Here is a 20,115-nt window from a genome sequence, read left to right on the forward strand (position 1 = left end):
CATAAAAAAAGACTTCTTGCCTTTAAGGTTTTATAATCACAGTTAGATTAAATGCATAGCAAAAATTAAAACCCAGATGTTAGTAAAATAAAATCAGCTTGTACTGGTTTAATGTTAATAATACATATATTTTATTTTGACAGTTTCTAGGTATTCACGAGTGGTCTGTCTGTGGTTTTGTCAGGTTACCATTTGTTTACTTCGATAGGAACAAATTCTTAAATAATATTTAAATTAGTTTATTAAAAAAGCTGACAAGAACAGAACTACTATAGTATACAGAATTAAGTAGAACTTCTTCTGTTAATTCTTTCTCTTACTCCGTTTTCCTGTAGCTGCATAGTGTCTTTTGTAATTAAAAACTCAATTTTGACAAACTAAGTGGTATGAAATAAAAGGTCTTTTGCATTTTCTTTCCCATAAGAAAGTAATTGCTAATTTAATGTTTCCGTACTTATGTTCAGATATGACCCTTCTATGCTTGCAGGTAGGTGGAGGTCAACACGTGAGGAAGGAAGGAATTGCAAAGATGACAAATGTAACTATGTTTTTTTGACTTCCAGTACAACCTCAGTGCCAGAGAGATACAGCTGCAATAAATAACATTTATTCTGACATCTGGCATAGCTTTTACCAGCAATTATCAGCACTCTTTAATTTTCCTTTTCCATCACAAACTTACGGTGCAATTACCAAGTTGTGTTGTCGGGTGAAGGCATATTAATAAGATAGAAGACAAAAGAAAAGACAGGGGGGCCAGGAATAAAGTAGGGAAGGAAACTGACACAGGACGGAAGGGCATGACAGCAGGAACCCAGGGCTTGCATCCTGGATGCTCAACTGGTATTGAGCTGATGCCAGCAGGATGTGTTTAAGTCATTTGGTCTCTGCTGGCCCAACTTCAGTGTGCCCAAAGGGATCCCAGATATGCTTTATGAAGGCGTGGTGGGAAAGCTTGTTCTTTCCCAGCCAGGCCTGCTGTTCCCATTTATTGCTCTCTCAGGTAAACAGCACTTAAAAAGAGCTAGCCATCTCACCATCAGAATTAACCCATTAATGTAGGTTTTGGTGGCTTCAACTGTGAATACTTATTAATGTTTCTAAACCATTTGTCTCGTGTCCATGTTTGACTTCAGCAGAAGTTCTGAAGAACCCTGTATCACTGCTCTTTTAACTGAAACAGTGCAATTTTCATATCACAGTCTCATACTTCAACTTATTTTTTGTGTTTATAAATTATTCATGTACAACTAGAGTAAATACTCTTTTACAATACACACTAGAAAGAAAAGTTCTCCTTTAGGAAAAGGAGTAAAGAGATAATACACCTTGCAAAGATGAGTGATTTAACATACAGGAGATACTCAGTGTTGGGGAGAACCAAGCAGTTCATTAACTTTTGATCTATTACATTTGACAATGTTATGTATGTGAATTGTCCAATAAGACATTTATGCTCCAAATACTAAAAATGCAGTTTCACCTCCAAAGGGCTATAAACTAGGCACTTGTGATAGTCAAACGTGCACAGAGATTGTCCATTTTTTCTCAAAGTCTGATTTCCTCTGCTTGTGTGACTTGACTAACAAAACCATTGCTGTAATTGGAGCACAGCTAGAGGTCTTGCAATGTTCAGATATTCTGGTTATTGTCAGTCTGAATTGTAAGCTATTTTTGTTTAATCCTTTCTCAGACACCCAAACTGTGAATCAAGTCTTTGCTTGAGTTAGTAACATCCAGGCATACATATGTGCCATATGGAATTGGAACATTCACACTGGTGTATATTTCCTGGAAAAAATAATGAGATCGGTCAAAACGATACAGCAAGGAAATTATAATGCTGAGTTTTCCTGCTGTCCTATGACAATTCTTTTTCAGTCCAACATCACTCCTTGATTTCCTGAGAAACAGAATCTTACTTAAGCTGCTGTACAGGGAGCACTAAGAGTGTTTACTGTGGACCCCGGATTTTTAAATTTGCTCCACTGCAGTGTACTACAGTCTTCATTTCTCAGGTAGCTTTCCATTGGAAGATTTTGCAAGTGCCATCATTTGTGTTTCTCCTATGTCACGTGAGCTTTCTTCATGATGTGACCTGACAGCACTTGAAATTGATACACTCACTTGTCGTCTCAGTATTTTCATTACGGTTCTCTTGTATCCTTTGCAAGCAAAGAAATAGATGAATGGATCTAGGCAGCAGTTAAAATTCATCAGAAACACGGTATAATGGAGTGACTTCTGGAAAATTTTCTTTTCTGTGCACAAGGGTTCATTCTGAAGCTTCTTAATCATGTGCTGTATGATTGCAACATGATAAGGGGTAAAGCAGATGATGAATACTATAATTACAAATATGATTGTATTGATGGCTTTTTTGTTTATCCCTGATTTTTCAGTCAGTGGATTTTCCTTGGCCGTTTGAAAAAGTTTGCAACTAATTTGAGAGTAACAAAATAGTATAATCCCCAGGGGAACAAGGTACCCTACTAAACAGGCAGCAAGAAGTATAAATGGTAGATGTGCAATTTTTTCGAAGTTTGGATATTCCATACACGTAGTCCTTTCTTTTTCTTCCTGTGACATGGGTTGTATAAGTAATGGGAAAGTTTGACTAAATACAAGAAACCAGATAAAGACACAAATGCCCTTGGCATACTTAATCCTTCTGATCTTGTATCGGAAGGGGTGGACAACAGCAAAAAACCTGTCAATGCTCAAACATGTCATGAAGTTTACACCCGCATAGGTGTTGATATAGAACATGAGAGCAGTTATTCGACATAATGCTTCTCCAAATGGCCAGTGAAATCCCAGGGCATAGTAGGCTATCCTTGTAGGCAAGGCAATACAGAACAGGAGATCAGAGAAGACGAGATTTGTTGAGTAGAGGGTAGTGGAGTTGATCTTCTTTCTGTTTTTAAAAATGACGGTGAGGGCAATGGCGTTTCCAAGCACCCCAAGAATTAAGATGGAGCTGTAGAAGACAGGCAGTAGTATCCGTGCTGTGTCTTTGTGCTCATATAAGTCACAGGTGGAACTGTTTGTCTGAGAAGCTGTGAAGGTGTCCATTTCTGTAACCGCGGTTGTTGCAGGAAGATCCATAGGCCTAACATGAAAAAAAACCACAAAAGGGAACATTTTGTAATAAATACAAACTTCTTGTGCGTAAGAACAGCCAACATCGGTTGCAAAAAGCAAGACTGTAAAAAACTGAAATGAAACTTCTTTATGGTGAAATACTTTTCAAGCCTCCTTCCAAAAACAAACAAACAAAAAGATGGCTCTGGCTTTTCTGTTTTGATCTCATTCCTTCTCTTTGAAAAAAATCAGACTTGGCAAAATAATAAACCAGGGCTGTAATGTATTTGGAAAGTGACATAGGTGATCAGGAGATGGAAGACGGTTTAAAGAAATCTGAGGGGACAAAGGAGTCTGAAGAAACACATGATAAGGGATCATATGAACTCCTCAAGGATCAGACAAGCAGGCAAAATCTTTTAAACCTGTTTCAGTTAATATGTAGGGATTTTTTTTTTAATTTTTAATTTGTTAATTTTTGTTGCTAACAATTCAAGTTGTGATGGTTTAACTTGTTTAGAGAAACTTGATTTTTTTCAGAATTATCATATTGGCATTATAGTAATTCAGCTTACTTAATACTAGTTTTAAGAATTGGCTTTTGGAATCTAATTCAAATATTGTTACATGCATAAATTTTTAAGACTGCTACTTTAGTCACTCTTTAGTGGTGCTGCAAAAGAGAGGTAACAGAGCTGAAATATTTTACACATTGTCAATTTAGTAGGTTTTACAACTTCTTTACCTGCACAGTCAGAAGTAGCATGGCAGAGCTGCAAAGTGGCAGTGATTTGGGGGACTTAAAAATATAAAAAATTATCCAGCAGAATTTCAGAAACAGAACAGACCCTATCCTGTTGATATTGCTTCCAGTGCAAAATAATTCTTAGGTGTATTGTTACCTGACAGTTGCATAGTGTGAGCATAAATATCAGAAAGGATGGGGCTTCTAATGTTACTCCTCAAGCAGCTGTTCTGCAAAATGGTGCCTTTTAGAGGCTGTTTGTGGATTAAAACAGCAGTCAAAGCAAGATTGCTTCTGCTTTAATGCAGAATACTATCTGGAGATAAAAGCTGTTGTAACCTGAGTTTTAAATCTGTTGGGTACCTTTAATTAAAACGTCTAGGTTATTTCTGAGGATCTGCCTTTCAACACATGCTATTTATAAACAGCTGTAGCCTGTTGTACCTTAAAAAAGACTTTCTGGGAGATACCTCTCAGTTTTAAGAGTTTTAAGCTGCATGTTTTAAAAAGTATCTATTATCCTTGTATTAACCTGTGAAAGCATTAAAAGGTTAGTAACTTCTTTCATGTTTTGAGGAGATTGTCCTGCTTTTGGATTTTCCACAATTAATGTACCTGCAACACATGCTGTATCATAAGCCAGGCTGGTCAGACTGCTGGCTAGGTCAGCAGGGGTGCATAAGGTTCTCTTTAAACAGTAAACCTGTGGATAGTGGATGATGTGTATTAGAATACATAAATGAGTTATATTACTTATATTTAAGGAAGAAATTTAGCATCCAGATAGTATACTAAGTCTATGTTTGCTGTGTTGCACAGGCAGTAGGAAAGACAGGTGAGTGATTTCTGACTGATAGATGTACAGTGTTCTGATTCTTAGATACCCATGAGGTAGGTACCTTGGGTCAAGAGGTGGGAATACTGCGTTCAGGGATGGAAGTCAAATCTGAATTGGGAGTTTTGTGGTTTGAATAAGGGACTTAAATTGTTAAATAGCAACTCCAGCTGTAGTGCAGATTTAAGAATGTCTGTACTTTTATATTAATTTTATTCTGCGTCATTTACAGTATCTTAGTGTGTTTGATGATTGGTTAATACAGTGGTATTAATCAGTTATTGTCCTGAGGATAGTTCTAGTATACTTTCCTCCTGTTTCATCTTTTCCCTTGTAGAAGCACGTAGGATGGCTCTTGTTTTACGTAAGTGTAACAGACTGCTTTTTGCAGAAAATAGTGTGGGTTTGTGTAGGCACCTAGGTAAAAGTCACTGGGGTATTTTGTTTCTTAAATGCTTCTGATTACCTGCTCACACTCCCAGCATGACATCTATCTTCTACTCATCTCTTCCTTGAAATTTAGGAAAAATAATTTCTTAAGCATATATAAGGAACAATAATGTAAGATTTATGATAAACAGCAGTAACTAGATGCAGCATATTAAATGCATAATTTTATTTTCATTGCAAAGTTGTAATAGTTTTGATTCCTTATGTGCATAATTGTCACATCCATTCATATGTCTTTCTGTAAATGTAAAATGTAGAATATCTATTATACAAACATGTTTAACTTTGGTTTAGGAAAAATCTGTAATTTCAGTGATTATTTTTTTTTTTACATTAAGAGTAGAATTTGCATGTTACCTAATTTAGTGCTGTAAAGTTGGATCTTTAATGTAATACATTAATCTAGAACTTACTGTTGCTCAAAATAGGATGTTCAAACTTGCATAAAACCATGGCTCTATTGAGAAGGCGCCCTCGCTGAAAGTTTGTGTTTATCCGTTGCATATTGATATGGTATCCATTGTACCACTATGGGTATACATGGGGAGCAGCTCAGTGGGAGACAAACTGCCTCCGAACAGATGAGAAGAAAGTTGGAGGACCACAGCTCACAGGCTTTCCAGGGTAGTGTGTGCATCAGCTAAACTGTGCTCTTTGACAGAGGATGTCAGGAGGCTCTTCTGCCTGCTGTGGGAGTCAGCCTTGTGTGGGGGAAGTGTTCTTTCTGATCCTCTGTTAGCCAAAAAATATTTTTGTTGTTTATGTAAGGAGCACATTTTATAATACTCTAGATGAGTATTAGTATTTTCTCTATACGTAGGTATTTATGGCCATTTCTGAACAGCCACTGTTGGTGTCTAGGTGCTATATTACCTGAATATATGTAATTTTTTTTAATTTAAGAAAAAACAACACATTGAGATACTGTATCTGGTTTGGGGCCCAAACAGATGATAAAGTTGCTACCATCTGACAACTTAGTGTGTATCACCTGAGCTACAGTAACTCCTTTGTACATCTGAGCTCTTGTTGTTGTTGGATGAACTCTGTATTCACCTCAGCAGGTATTTCACTTGAACAGGGCTGCATTTAAAAAAAAAACCTTTCTTCCCAAAAGATGTCTAGACTACCAAGTAAGACAAGATTATTATTTTTTAAATCCTATTCCTTGTGTCAGGTTGCCATTTATTTCTTGGCAGCAATCAATAGTGATCAGCTTATTATACATACATTCTGTGGAGGATGTCATATGCTGTATCTGGAAGAACAGCAGCACGCCCGTTTTGTGTACTTTCTGTGTGTTTTGCATTCTTGGAGGAAAAATGGAGAATGTTCTCTCCTTACTGCTGCAAACCTCAGACTAGGTGGACTTGAATTTAATGAGCTATGTGACTGAATACCTAATGAGAACACAGCCATTTACTTACTGTCTCAAATCCAGGTGCATCATTGAAGCTACCCTCTAAAATCACTACCAAAAATTTTGCTCATATAGGTTGTTGGATTAAATACCCCTGCCCAGTGGCTTTCTGAGTTTATTAATGATATATTTTGAAATATATACCTGAAAGAAAGATAACATTAATTTACCTTACCAATTCAATAATTTCAGAAAACATTTTTTGCATATAGGTACATGCAAAATAAGGCATAAAGTATTTAAAATTCCTGTCCTTGTATCTGTATTGTAAAGCAGGTTGTGCAGGCTTTTATGTTTTCTGATTCTGCAGACACATAATACTCAGTGACACAGACACTTAATCATTTAATGTGACTTCCTTTATAATCCAGATTATGTTGTTATTTTAGTTATTTGTGTGTGGATTCCACTAACTTTTTATTTAAAGTGTATTTTCTAAAATGCTGTTTGGTCTTGATTTGGATAACTGTAGAGAAAGCAAATTAGCCATTTGTACTGTAATTTTTGATCAGTCAACCTCCCTATTAAAAAATGTGGGTGTCTCTTCTTTTTTTAAATTTCCCTTAAATTAATTTTCAGTTGCTGTTTTTGTTGAGCCTTTTGGTGATTCAAGGTGAACTTCTCAAATGTCTCACCACAAGGCAGAGTAGTCCTGTGACACCTGTTCTAACCCCAGCTTAGTTCCACACTAGAGATGGGGTTCCAGATACCTCTTGGTATCAGTGTACCCGAAAGCATGCTTCCTGCTACGTCCTTGCTTTTTCTGCTCAGTTGATGAGATACCTGAGATAGAGTTGTGTAGCATTGTACCGAGAGCTTGTGAAGTTAGTTCACTGTGATCCCAGAGTACTTCTCAGACTCACTGTGCCCTAGGGTATCTCCAGTCTAGGGACATCGCCATTGCTCTCTGCTTCTGCCTTGGAGGACCTTATGCCTGGGAGAGTTTAAAATTAATTTTAATATTATGCCCAGGCTTGCAACCAGTGCACATTGTTCTTTAGTGTTCTCTCACTTGCCATTCTCCAAGTCCTAGCATTGTATTTCCTTTCTGACCACCGATGGAAGAGAAGTTTCTCTTTAGCCAATTACTTTATGAGAAATGTTAGCTAGGCAACTTCTAGTCTATTCTGTGTGCGTTCCTGACATTTTACAGCAATAGTATCCACTTGGGAGGGAGGGGGAAATCACAGGACTGCGTGAAGCTGTTTACAAAATCTAACATGTCTGAGATCTGTGCAGGTGCCTTTCTAAGCCAATTTTGTAATCTCATCAAAGAAGGAAAGCAAATTGTTCTAGGAGATTGGTTTTCTGTGAAAACGGTTGACTAGCATTATTCCTTCATTTTACCTTTATACTGCAGTACACAAGAGCCCAGCTCAGGGCAGAGTCCCCACTGCAAAGGGTATCTCATGGACAGAGTGGTAGCTCCAGTCTGGAAGTACTACATAATCCAAAGCCCTGGTTCATAGAGATTTTCATGTATGATGAGCTTTATGTGTAGTACTGTAATGTTACATACATTCAACTATTAACAAGTACAGACTTAAGCTATGAGCCAGCAATTGCAGTGTTGCAACCTTAGATTACACGGGTTTGGATTAGGTGCAAGCAGTGATGTGAAGCTCTCTCTGTATGCCACATGAGTTCTCTTCTTGTTCTCTCATCTCCTGCTTTTGATGAACAAGCACCATCTGTTTTTCCAGCAGAACAGGGAACACGCAGAAGGTTTTAACTGTGTATTGTAATCTAATGTGTCATTTATCTGTCTCAATAATTTTCATTCTTTGGAGATGAATTCATGGTCCATCCATCCAGTAGCTAATTTAAGAGGGACACTAATTAAATTTTTGGAAAGGCATGGCAGATCACCAGTAAGATCTCTCCTGACTGTATACATAGTGTGGTTTAATCACTTTGAGGTGGACAATATTTTGTTAACAAATGGTATTGGGGAATAATGTTTATGTATACATAAAGAGTATAAATTATTTAAAAGGAATGGTCTGGAAAGAGACTTTTTTTTCCCTGCAGTGCCTGACCTGACAATTTACTGAGCTTACAGTCCTCTGTAGGTGTAAGCTGTGTAAATCTTACAGAGTTTAAAAACAGCAGAAGATGGGAAATAGGCAGTGCTCTGGCTATGTAGGTTTAATTTTTTCCTTAATCTCTGAAATCAATTGTTTTCTGTTGACCAGTCATATTTACTGTTTGAATTTCTAATTTATCATGCAAGTGATCTTCATTGTAGAGTGTTTTCTCTGTTTGAGAAAAAGGCTTGATTCAACTAGTCATACATTTATGTATGTTAAAAGGTGTGCATGCTAAGTTGCATAATAGAACTCTGTTGATACAGAAAGAACATATACCTAAGATACCTATATATATATATATATAGGTGTGTGTTATCTGGCAGCTTACGCATTACATGTGGTTTAATAAAAGCTGAGGCAAGACACAGGCGTGTCCTCAAGCTTCCTGTTTCTTTCTAATACTATAACACTCATATGCTTCTACTGCATTCTGTTAATTTAGGTTTTTTCAAAAGCTGCTGAGCTTCGTGTCCTTAAATGACAATGAGTAGGCATGATGACCTGAAGACCGAATCCTCAGGTCACAACCCACAGCTAATTTTGGTGAGAGTTTCCAGGCTAGTGCTTTCTTGGTGTAGACCCAAATCTGTTGTAGTACTAAAGCCGAATTTGTAAGCCACATGTCAGAGAATCCCAAGTATACATTTTATAAATGAAATTGTCATAATGACAGCTATAAAGAATTAAAATATTCTTTTAAGTGCTTAACAGAATTTGCAGATGCATGCAGTGTGGGATCTTTATGGTCCTGCTTTTATCTGTTGTTATAGATTTTGCAAAGTTGTATGACAGTTACATTTGGTGCTCAAAAATAAGAGAAGCTACAGTGAGCAAAATGGAAAATAAAAAAGTTAAGTGGAAATATGGCCTAACTAGTTAAAGAAAAAGTGGAAGTCACTTGAAGTGTACATGTGGTGCTCTTATCTGTTGGATATCTCTTTCCAAACGGGATCTATCCTATGAAAAGTGGGAGAACTATCTAACATAAGTCATCTCTGCCAAAGATGCATGTGAAGAGCCGTGCTGATGCTGAGATGATTAACCTCCCTTCAGTTTACTTGCCTAAGTATACTAAATGTAAAAAAGAGAGAGCCTAAACTATAACAAATACAGAAAATAAAAATCTGAGCCACTGACAATTACATTCCTGCAAGCAGAAGAAAAAAGGGGTCAAACAACTATTTGGGTTTTAGTCCTAGAAAACATGCACACCTTTTTATATGGGTTTTTTTTTCCCCCCAGGGTGGTATGGGACCTGTACAGGTACAGTCTTTAATTTTAGGGATTACAACTTCAGAATGCTAGCTTAAATTTAATATTCATTATATGTACACATACTCCTCAATCTTTTTGAACAGAAAGGGGTAAGATTTGAGCTCTTAAAGACTAATTGCCAGGTAAATTTTCAGTTCCCTTGTCTCTTCAGGAGGAGCCATGAAAACGTTAGATAGACCTCTTGTATTCTGTGCTGAAAGGCATGCGTGCAGTCTCTGTTTTTTAAGATAAATGATAGTTGAGTTATCATCTGTTGAACAGTCTGTCCTGTTTTGCCAGTATAATAGGAAAAATGGGAAAAATGTTTAATTGGAAAGATGCATTAAAATCGTATCACTTGTAATTTTTCTTATCTTCATGCCACAAAGCTCAGTAATAAAGAGATGTTTGAAGATTCCAATTCAGAAAATAATTCCTTCTAAAAACTTTGAAAGACATGCATGTCAGAAGGTAAAAGAGGAATTAGCTCATAAAACTCTGAATTATTAAAATATTGTTGCAAAATTTAGATGTGAGGAGAGTGGCCGAGGAGTTTTTGAGCTGACAATAAAAGCTGTTTCATAGCCAAGGAGTGCGTGTGATAGATAGAGCAAGCTGTGCATTCACGACCATAGTATGGGTTTTTTAAGGCTCTCTCCTACTATTAAAGTATTCTGCAGAGTTCAGTGCATTACTTAAGAACTGTAATGCTTCCCTTTGTACTGGTACAGTAGTTACTCCTGCATTAGTATAAATACTATTGCTAAAAAAATTGTCTAAACTAATGCACTATCAAATGTTTCCATGTGATTGTCAAAGGGCTGTATTATAAGAAAGGACTTGAAATAACTTGTTGATGCTGTGGGTCAAGAGATCCTTTTAATAAAAATTAACTGGCGGCATATTAATACGTGAACATAAATTACCACAAATTTCTTCCTCAAGCCTTGTCTCTCCCATCCAAAGATTACTTATCCTACCTACCCCATGAAAATAGTCAGTATAATGCAAAAAAGATAAATAATATTTCTGGAATTGTTTGCTGCTGTTCAGTGGGGGGAAAAAAGAGTTCATTCTTCTCTGTACTTACATATCTGTAGCTTCTTGGATCCTCTGAGCAGTTAAGGGCATTGGCAGGATGGCTTGAGTGCAAAAGCTTACCCGTGCACATTGTTTTCAAGAGTGATTACGTGAGTGTCTTTTGTGGGAGGGGTAAGCTTTTTCAAGTGCTTAAAAAAAACCCTTGTTGGTACGCTGGTCTTGATTTGCAGCCTACTGTTTTAGGGGATGTGAAAGCATCTATGTTTAATCCTTTTACAATTAGTCTGTTCAAAGAGAGTAATTAGAAACAACCCGCCTGCCTCCCCCCTGAAATTACACATTACTGACTTTCATGGAAGAAACTTTACCCAGAGGTTTGAGTGGAAAAACTTTATATGCCATTTGCATTTAAAAATAACTTAACTATAGTTTGTAGCAAAGAGATGTATGATCAGTACATGCTTTAAAACTGCTGCTTACTGATCAGATCTGACACAGCACAAGAAAACCTCAGTACTGAGGCATACTGAGATGTGGTGTATAAGCAGACATCTCAACAGCCCGTGTACATTCCCAGCACTGTTTTGGTATCATAATGATGAGGCTTTACAGAAATGCCCTTTGAAAATATGTGAGGGAGTTGAAGAACTGTGGTGGTTTGAGAGATTAATGAGGGTATGTGCCTTTGTAAGATGCTGAGTGCATTTTGAGCAAGGATAATAGTAACAATAATACACATGTAAGATAATACATGAAAGATAAAAAGCTTTTAAAACACAAATCTGATTTCCCTGAAATGATACTGATAAGAATGGGTGACTAGGGAATAGAAAGGGATGGCATGTCAAATTCTGAGGTAACCCGTTGTTAACCTGGAATAACCTTCTTTCTGGGTAAAGAGCATTGATGTAAGAGTTAAATTGTCTGTTTGTTAAGAAGGTTTTGGAGATCAGAGATAGATGGAAAATCCTGTCATTTGCTGTTACAGGCTGTGGTTGAGAGTTACCTGGGATTTCCCCCCAAAACTCATACTGTTAGTTCATGACTGCAAAGGACTATTTATCTTAAAAGTGACCTCATTTAGTGGCCTGATTTGAAAGAACTAGCAAGTAGGCAAGGTGATGCTATTTTTGGTGGGTCCAACCCATGCAGAAGGTGGAATGCCTCTTTGGAAGCCTTAGGGCTGTGTTCATGGCACAAGCATTTGCTGACATTGCGGTGTTGGAGGTGTGCAGAGACAAAATCTCAACTAACATATCCATCTCATCAGAAAGCCTATAGTAAATGCAGATCTAATGGCAAAGTTAAACTTTACTAAATGTTTTTGCTGTAGCAGAATGAAATAGAGCCTTGTGGGCTTACTTCTGTGCCTGTTTGGAGCATTTGGTTGGCACTATATGCTGGTTTTTCTGGAGGTGAACTCCCAATGCAGACATGGCTTGATTCCGCTTAGATGCCAGGGAGCTGAAAGACTCAATCAAGGGCTCTCAGCTCCTCGTTTTTTATGGGCCATTTATCTTCTAACACCAGATTAAGAAAGGCTTTGGGAGAATTTGCTGGTCTTATTCTGGATATTTTCTGTTCTTGTTTTTGAATCATATTTTAATTATTCAGCTTCATCACAGAGTAAAATCTGTTTAAATGAAGTAATGAGAATTAAAGACTGTTTAAAGGGAAATTGCAAAGGGAATTTGTTTGGTTTGTACACAAAGTAATACTTCAGTGTGGTTTCCTGTCCAGCAACAAAAATATGTAGTAGAAATGGGAAATACTGATATACACAGGCATGTATGCTCAAGGGCTGACATTAGTACCACAGCTTCACACTAAATGAAATGTTATTTCAAAATAGTCTTAACATCATAAAGTGATGGGAATATGTGTTTCCTGCTCTGATAAAACGCTGCCTGCCTTTGATTAAGATACATTACTAGATGGTACTCTTTGAGTCACACTGATGTATTAGCCACCAGTTCAGTCTAGCATGATGTGATATTAATTGCTTGAGCTAAATAATACCAGTTGCATTCATTTACTCGCTATTTATCCTTCTAGCTCTTTGTTGTCTGTTCTTATACAGCTGTTGTTTCTCCAATATCTGTTTAACTGTCCCGGGGTTTGAACATTTAAACCAAGAAATGGTGCGTATCAAAAAGTGTGATGTATGTTTGGTTTTATCATTTGTGTGCAAAAGCTTACTGTTTTGCTGTTGGCACGCAAAGAGAGTAACATGCAAATTAATATACTAATTTATTACTTTCAGGGATGGTGACATCAAAGCAGTGCAGTTAATATTTTGACCAGTATGTTATGATGCCTGTGATGATTTATTTTCTGTCTACTTGCTTAGTCCTTAATCTATTTGAGCAGCTTACAAATGGTACTGGTTTTAGCTTTACAATACTAGACAGCTACTACCCAGGGTAAGAAATTTCTTCTGAGTTACCCAGGGTGTTTATGGATCAACCAGAAAATTAACCCAGCCAGCCTGTATCTTAACTGCAAAACTGCCTTTCCTTGCAAAACTAACTCCTTTTGTTTTCTGGGAGACAGATGAGGTGTCTAGAACTAACCTGTAGCTGAATCCTGTCTTTTTTTGTGGACAGACATGTTTTCTCAAGTGACTTCAATTAGAGGAACAGTAAACGATGACTCACCAGTGAGTCACGGTAACTCTGCAGAGGCCAGATAAAATGTGTTAGATTTATGTAGATGAAGAAGAAGAAATTAATCACCCAAGCTTAGATGAACTTGGTACAACAAAAATTTCAGTACAGTTCTCGAGTTGTACATCCTCAACAAAATACTCTGCCATCTAAACCCCTTCAGCATTGCCTTGTGCCTTCATTTGTCTACTGCCTAGCTCCAGTTTCTGTTCCAGATTTAGCCAAGTATGGGATTCAGTGGGAGCCCCTTCCTTTTAGAAAGATGCAAGCTTCTCTCTCCTGCTGAACTCAAGCTCTGGTTCGGTTAATGTGATCAGTCATAAAAGCAAAGCTAACTGATAAGCTGTCACCGTCAATCACTGGCTGCAGACATCTGATGCAGAGCAGCAGCTGTCAGTGGGTAAGCTTGAGTAACTAACTTTGTAACGCCTAGTTGACGTTAGTGACTTACCAGTTACAGATAAACAGTTTTCCCTGTGATACCGTACTTATTTGTGGCACAGGATTTGGCCAGCCATTCCTGTGCCACTCCATTGGTTTCATCTGTCTTTGGCCTTCACACGAACGGCAGCATGCTAATCATATATTAAGTGAAGGACAGGGGCCTCGTTTTAAAAAATAAAAATAAAAAAATATCTTCATAGTGCTGTAAGCTCAATAATCCTTTGATGGTATGTAGCAATTGCTTGCCTGAGTGAATGCCTAACTGAAGAAATTTTATATTATACATTGCAGCAGGCTGTTAGAATAGAAATGGTCAGGTACCGTAAATCAGCTTTGCATGACAAAGGTTGAGGGGAGATAGGATTAACAGGCCTTTTTAGGAAAAGCTAAAGAGTAATGATTACATATGTTATCATTTTATTAATGATGACTAAATTAAAACTGAAACTGGGAGAAAGATTGTAGCCAGCAGAAAAGGAAAGGTGTGGATTAGCTCACCAATAGGAAGGGAGAGGAACTTAAAAACTGGTTTATGATAGAGCTGAGCAGTTTACAAAACAGATTGTTAGGTAGTCTTGGCATTAAAGAAATAAAGGATTTTTTAGGAGAGGTAGGTGTCTGACATGTCTTCATGAGTGGATTGTAAAGCGTTAGGTTGGTTGGTTGCGTATTTTGATGAACCCAATGTTGCAGTGATTATGCTGAGATATCCGTGGATAGGAGTAACCTTTTTTGTCCCTTCAAAATGTACAAAATCTTCAGATTTTTTCTTGGGTTTTTTTCCCCACTTTCTTCCTGCATTCCTGTGGAATAATGGCAGTTAGATACATGAGTATTTGGTAATGTATCCTAATGCTGTATTTAGGGGCCTCAGGCGCTGGGCTGTCCCACTGGTGTTTAGAGAAATGGTTGGGTGGAATAGATGGTTCCTTTGAGTCCTGGGCTCCACCAGGCAGAGGATGCCAACTATCAGGGGTAGTCATATTCCAGGGAGTTACCTAATTTTAAGGGTTGTTATTGAGAATGTTTAACATTTTCAGAATAAAGGCTGGCACCTTAGGTGTAATATGGCAGTGTCTGAACAGCCTGTAGAACACAGAGCACTGAAGTAACTTAAAAACTTGAATTACAAGTATGTTGTTTACATGCTCTGTATTATCTGCAGCTGCTTTTCTAACTGGTATTTTTAGTCCCTAAAAAAAAAAATACATGGTTGTGAATTTGTCAGGTTAATGTTTTTTATGAAGAACTTAAATGAAGAAAAATACAGCACCGCAATTCGTAAGTGTAGTGAGTCACTCTGAACAAAATAGCAGGTTTTTTTCTGCATGCTTAATCCCACGGAACTTGAATTGACAACAGCAGGTATTTTGCAGAAATAAAATTTGCTTTCTACCAGTTTGTTCATACATCTTTAGAACTATTTTTTCTGTATTTTTTGCGTATATTTACTGATGTTAAAATATATTATTTTGATCTACATTTAGTGTTCACCCTTTTAAAATCTAATTGGAGTATTTCTCTTAAAAGAAGTGTTTGCCCCTGATTCTTTCTTCTCTGCCAGAACTTTCTACATCTCTGGTTTATTTTTTTTAAGGTTATTGTTTCTTCAAGTTGGTGGGTTTTTTTTTCTCTGTACAAAACCAATCTCATCACTTCATACAATGTAGAATGTTACTCTCTGGTCTGCTGTGTCCTTTTTTCACTGCAAATGTTGGAAGTTAACATGCTCTTTGAAATGAGGATATAATTGTTGTAGAGCCTGCTATTACAGTTCACCTTTGGGATGGACATGGTTTTCATATAGAGTGTTCAAACTCTAGAATTTTATCTTTCAGGTTTTAGAGTTTTCTGGTTTTTTTGAAAATTTTGTGCTGTAACCCACATGACTGAAATTAACTTCCCAAACATTAAGTGGTCATGAACTCAGTTTACAGTCAGCGTGTGTTTGTGTCTATGGCCCTTCTTTGCACACAGACATGTCAAGTTTCTAGTAGAAGTTAATCATGGCACTTGAAAGGGTGTTCCTGATGCCCGGGCCAGGATGAAAGCCTCTGGAAAAGGAAGGGAAATAGGGGAGAGGAGAGGAAAGGAAATTAAAAGGGATGAGGGAAAAAGCAAAAACAAGAGGAAGAGAGAGAAGTGAAGGAAAAGAGGGAATTTTAGTAGTCCTTCAATAAGAGTGTGTTTTCCACTGGTACATGTTGAATCTGACTGTATGTTACCAATTAATTAACATAACTAAAATAGTTAAGAACAAGTCCTTTTATTGACAGTACATGGATGGATGTTTGTACCTGTCTAGTGAAACACGGGAACAGAAATCCCTCCAGTGATTGTGAGCTTCAGGAACAAGGCTTTGATTATTCACAGAAGAACAGAATAGCTTATGTTAGACAGGACCTGTGGCAGTCATCTAGCTCAACCCTGGGTTCAAAGCACATCCAACAAGAACAGGTTACTTGGGGCTGTGTGCTCAGGCTGTATCTCTGAGGATGGGGTTCTAGCTATGGGAAACCTGGTACAGTACAGGACCATCGTTACCCTCAGCTGGACTTGCTGCAGTGTATGAATGCCTCTCAAAGAGAGGAGCCCAAAAGTAGACACAATAATTCATGTTCAGGCTCAGAAGTGCTGAGCAATCACTTCTTTTGGCCTGGTGACTACACACTTGATAATGCAGCCGTGTATGCAATTGACCTTTCCTGCAAGGATGAACTGCTGATTAGTATCCAAAGAATTCCCCAGCTCTTTGTCTGCAAATCTGTTTTCTAGCCAGTCTATACCATTGCACAGCATTATTTGAACGCAGGTGGAAGACTCTGCAGTTGCTGTTGTTGAATTCTGTACGGTTCCTGTTAGCCCATTTCTCCAGCCTATCAAGGAATATCTGAACGTGGTCCTGCTCTCCAAAGTATTGGCTGCTCCCTCCAATTTGATGTTATTCACCAGCTTGCTGAGAGCACGCTCTGCCCATCATCCAGGTCGTTGATAAAGACAATAAATCGTGTTGGCCCCAGTGTGGATCCCCGAGGGAAGCTGCTAGTAACTGGCTGCTGCTTGGACTTTTTACTGCTGGTCAGAACCCTTTGAGTCCAGCAGTGCAGCCAGTTTCCCTCAAATCTGCTTATTCAGTCCATCTCTCCCCAGTTTTTCTTCAGGGACTCAAGAGGAGACCGAGTCAAAGGCCATCCTAAAGTCAGAATGTGTAGCATTCGGTGCCTTCCCCTTCCTTGTCCACAGCACCAGAGTCACCCTTGGTAAATCCATATGGGATGTTAGCAATCGCCTTGTCCATCATGTGGCTGACAGTGGCTTCTAGGAGATCTGCTCTGTAACTTTCCTAGGGACAGAGGTGAGGCTTGTAGCTACCTGAATCCTCTTCTTGCCCTCTTTGAAGATGGGTATGACATTTGCATTTTTCCAGTCATCGGGAACCTGCCCTGATCATCACGATGTTTCAGTGACAGTAACATCAGCCATCTCCCTCAGCACCCTGAGGTACATCCCATCTGGTCCTGTTGACTCCTGTGTGGCCAGTTGGGCTCAAGAGCTTCCTAACTGTCTTCCTCTACAGCAGGTGTTGCTTCAGTCCCACAGGAGGCTCAGGAAACTGGGAGGTCTGAGGGCAAAACTAACCAGTGAAAGTTGAGGCCAAAAGGGCATCAAGTACCTTGGCTTTTTTCATGTCCTTTGACACTAGGTCCATTTCTCCACCAGGCAGTGGGTCCATATATTCCTTTGCCATCAGTTTCTTGTCCCTTACTACATCAGTCATATTCTAGTATTGTTATGTAGATAACTTCTCTGATAGACCTGCCGTAGGTAAGCAGCGTTTCCATATAGATAATCTGAAACAAGGCATGAGTAATGTACAGAAAATTCTGAAGGCAGCAGAAAAGATTAATTGAAATTTGCAAAATAAAAGTACAGAATTATACAATGGAAGTTGAGGGCGAAAGTTTAAAATTAATTGGAATAAATTTTCACACAGTGGAGTCGCCTGTACAAATGAGTTTCACAAAATATTTTGAAGGGCGTTAGTTTTGAAATTCTAAAAAAAGATGCCGGAGTCAATATTTGTGTAATACTTGTTTATGCTAGATGTGAACTCTGTTTAAAAAACCAAAACCTGATGTCTTTGGAGGCATATGTCTGTGGTGCCTACAAACTTGCTGTTTTAGGAGAAAAAGTCCATCACTGGGTTTCCTCTGGTCCTCTAGATGGTCAGGTACTGAGCAGCATCAGACACTGAGCTTTGGATTACATGGATTACTACCCTGGACTGGGGTGGTGCTTTCTATAGTCTCTGTTGACGTTTGTGATGAATATTGACATTTAAGGAACCTTTAAACATTCTCTCATCTCTTTTTAAAACATACTTGCAGTCGTGGGGATTTCCTTTTTGTACTTTCCCATCTTATCGAGTGCGCTCTTGCATGTGAAATCGGTGTCTGAGTCGCTATTCATCACAGGAGGAATAAAACCTAAAAAGCATGCCACAGTTTTGGTACTCCCTCAGGTCATTTAGTAAAAGTAGAAAGAAATCGTTTAAAATTACTTTTCGAAGAAAGGAAGAGGTATTTTGTCTTTTTCTTCTCTCTTCACTTACAAAACCTAATTTACTTCAGTGAATATCGTCTACAATGGAAGCACTTCTAATGAGGAATTATTTTTGTATGTGGCGCTCTTACAGCTGTGCCTATCAAATCCTACAACTTAATTATGATTTGTTTTAAGAATGTGTTGTGTGTGTTTATACAGGTGGGTGGGGTTTTGTTTCTGTAAGAAGGATTATATGCAAGATTGAACATTTCCTTAGTTAATGTTCCTTAGTTAATGTTCTCTATACTTTCAAGTGCATCTGACTGTGTATTAAACGGATGGTACTAAAAATGTTTCTATAATTAAACTGTACATAAGTCCTCAGAGAGGAAGCTTTTCAGCAAGTAAACTTCAAATATAACAAACAAAATGATAACAAAACGCTCTTAGGCGACAGCCCACTAAATGAGTAAAAATAATATTTGAAGGGTTTTTTTATAGCTGTGGGTGTTGCATTTGGCAGTTATTCAGGAAATGCTTTATTATTCAGACCATCATTTCACATGGTATTACTCCTATCAGTAGTTCCTCCAGAAGGGAAATTTATTTTTGAGCAAAAATTTCAAGTTATTTACGTCTTGGTTTGTGCCGTTGCACAATTCCTGCTGATAATTCACATATAATAAGATCCCTTTCATGTAAAGGCCTGTGGAAACTGCAACTCTTGAAAGTTTTGATAAGCTGGTGAGCAGTGAAAAGTTATGCCGTGCAGCATCCCATGCCTGTCGGACACCAGACAGCACAGAACCACGAGCGAGGATTCAGCTGGGGTAGATGTGAGCCTCTCCCTGCCTGCTGCCTGCAGCTTGCTGCCTGGAGGTCACCACCACCACAGCTCTGCCGGTGGAGCAGGTCGTGTCCACCTGAAGTGACCATTTTTTCTTGCCCTTCTCCATCCTAGGAAGTGTTTTTCTTCTAGAATCTCCCATATGCATGCCTTTGGCATTGGTTCTGCTGCAGCCTCTCCTGGTTTTAATAAATGGTTTCGTTTTCTGGGTGTTTTATCATGAGGAACACAGGCTTTGTATCTGGGTATATGGATGAAATGCACTAGTTTATGTTCACAAGTTCAGTCTAGGTATCTGGTCATTGTAAAAGGTGCTTGAGTCTTAAATTCTATGACACTGCTTCCAATGAGGTTTTAGAAACTTAATAAACTTACTGTGGTTAAGGTGAGGACCCTAAAGAAAGTTATTTGTAGGGCCATGGAAGTCAACGGCAAAGGGAAGTTAAATGGAACTGTCGATACTCACATCTTGGTCTGCTGACAATCCTGTAACAGCTTAAGCCTGGGTAAATATTAGGAGCTTAACTTCATAAGTGAAGTGGTTTCTATAACCTTTTGGGAAAACTATAATCCTTATATTTATCCATTTGAATTGAAGAGGTTTTGTTCTGATGCAGGAGACTACTGCTGATCTTTTTGTGTGCTGTATTTTATAGAAACAGCCTGCTATTAGACTAAATACATTGCCTTCTCT

General features: G+C 38.2%; 2 protein-coding genes across 4 annotated transcripts in view; one reads left to right on the top strand and one right to left on the bottom strand.

The window, feature by feature from the left end:
- Positions 1-20,115, top strand: part of UBAC2 (UBA domain containing 2) — a 99,861-nt gene that overhangs the window by 47,655 nt on the left and 32,091 nt on the right. The gene's annotated exons all lie outside the window — the stretch shown is intronic.
- Positions 108-11,074, bottom strand: GPR183 (G protein-coupled receptor 183). 2 transcript variants are annotated; one of them, XM_040584449.1, is made up of 2 exons: positions 10,969-11,074; positions 108-3,112 (listed from the first exon to the last, which is right to left on the bottom strand). In XM_040584449.1, the coding sequence occupies exons 1-2, from the start codon at positions 11,007-11,009 to the stop codon at positions 2,008-2,010; spliced, it is 1,146 nt and encodes a 381-aa protein (XP_040440383.1). In that variant the 5' UTR covers positions 11,010-11,074; the 3' UTR covers positions 108-2,007. The 2 variants fall into 2 exon arrangements, with proteins under 2 accessions (XP_040440383.1, XP_040440384.1); XM_040584450.1 differs by lacking the exon at positions 10,969-11,074 and adding an exon at positions 6,345-6,392.

The sequence above is a fragment of the Falco naumanni genome, chromosome 2 (assembly GCF_017639655.2).
Source record: "Falco naumanni isolate bFalNau1 chromosome 2, bFalNau1.pat, whole genome shotgun sequence".
In the NCBI taxonomy this organism is placed as follows: Eukaryota; Metazoa; Chordata; class Aves; order Falconiformes; family Falconidae; genus Falco; species Falco naumanni.

What these genes read in the sequence shown, in the direction of transcription:
- GPR183 (XM_040584449.1), bottom strand. Translation starts at nt 11,009, where the DNA reads ATGCCCTTAACTGCTCAGAGGATCCAAGAAGCTACAGATAT. An exon ending in ATCCAAGAAGCTACAGATAT is followed by an intron (nt 3,113 to 10,968) that starts GTAAGTACAGAG and finishes TTTTCATGTTAG; the next exon opens with GCCTATGGATCTTCCTGCAA.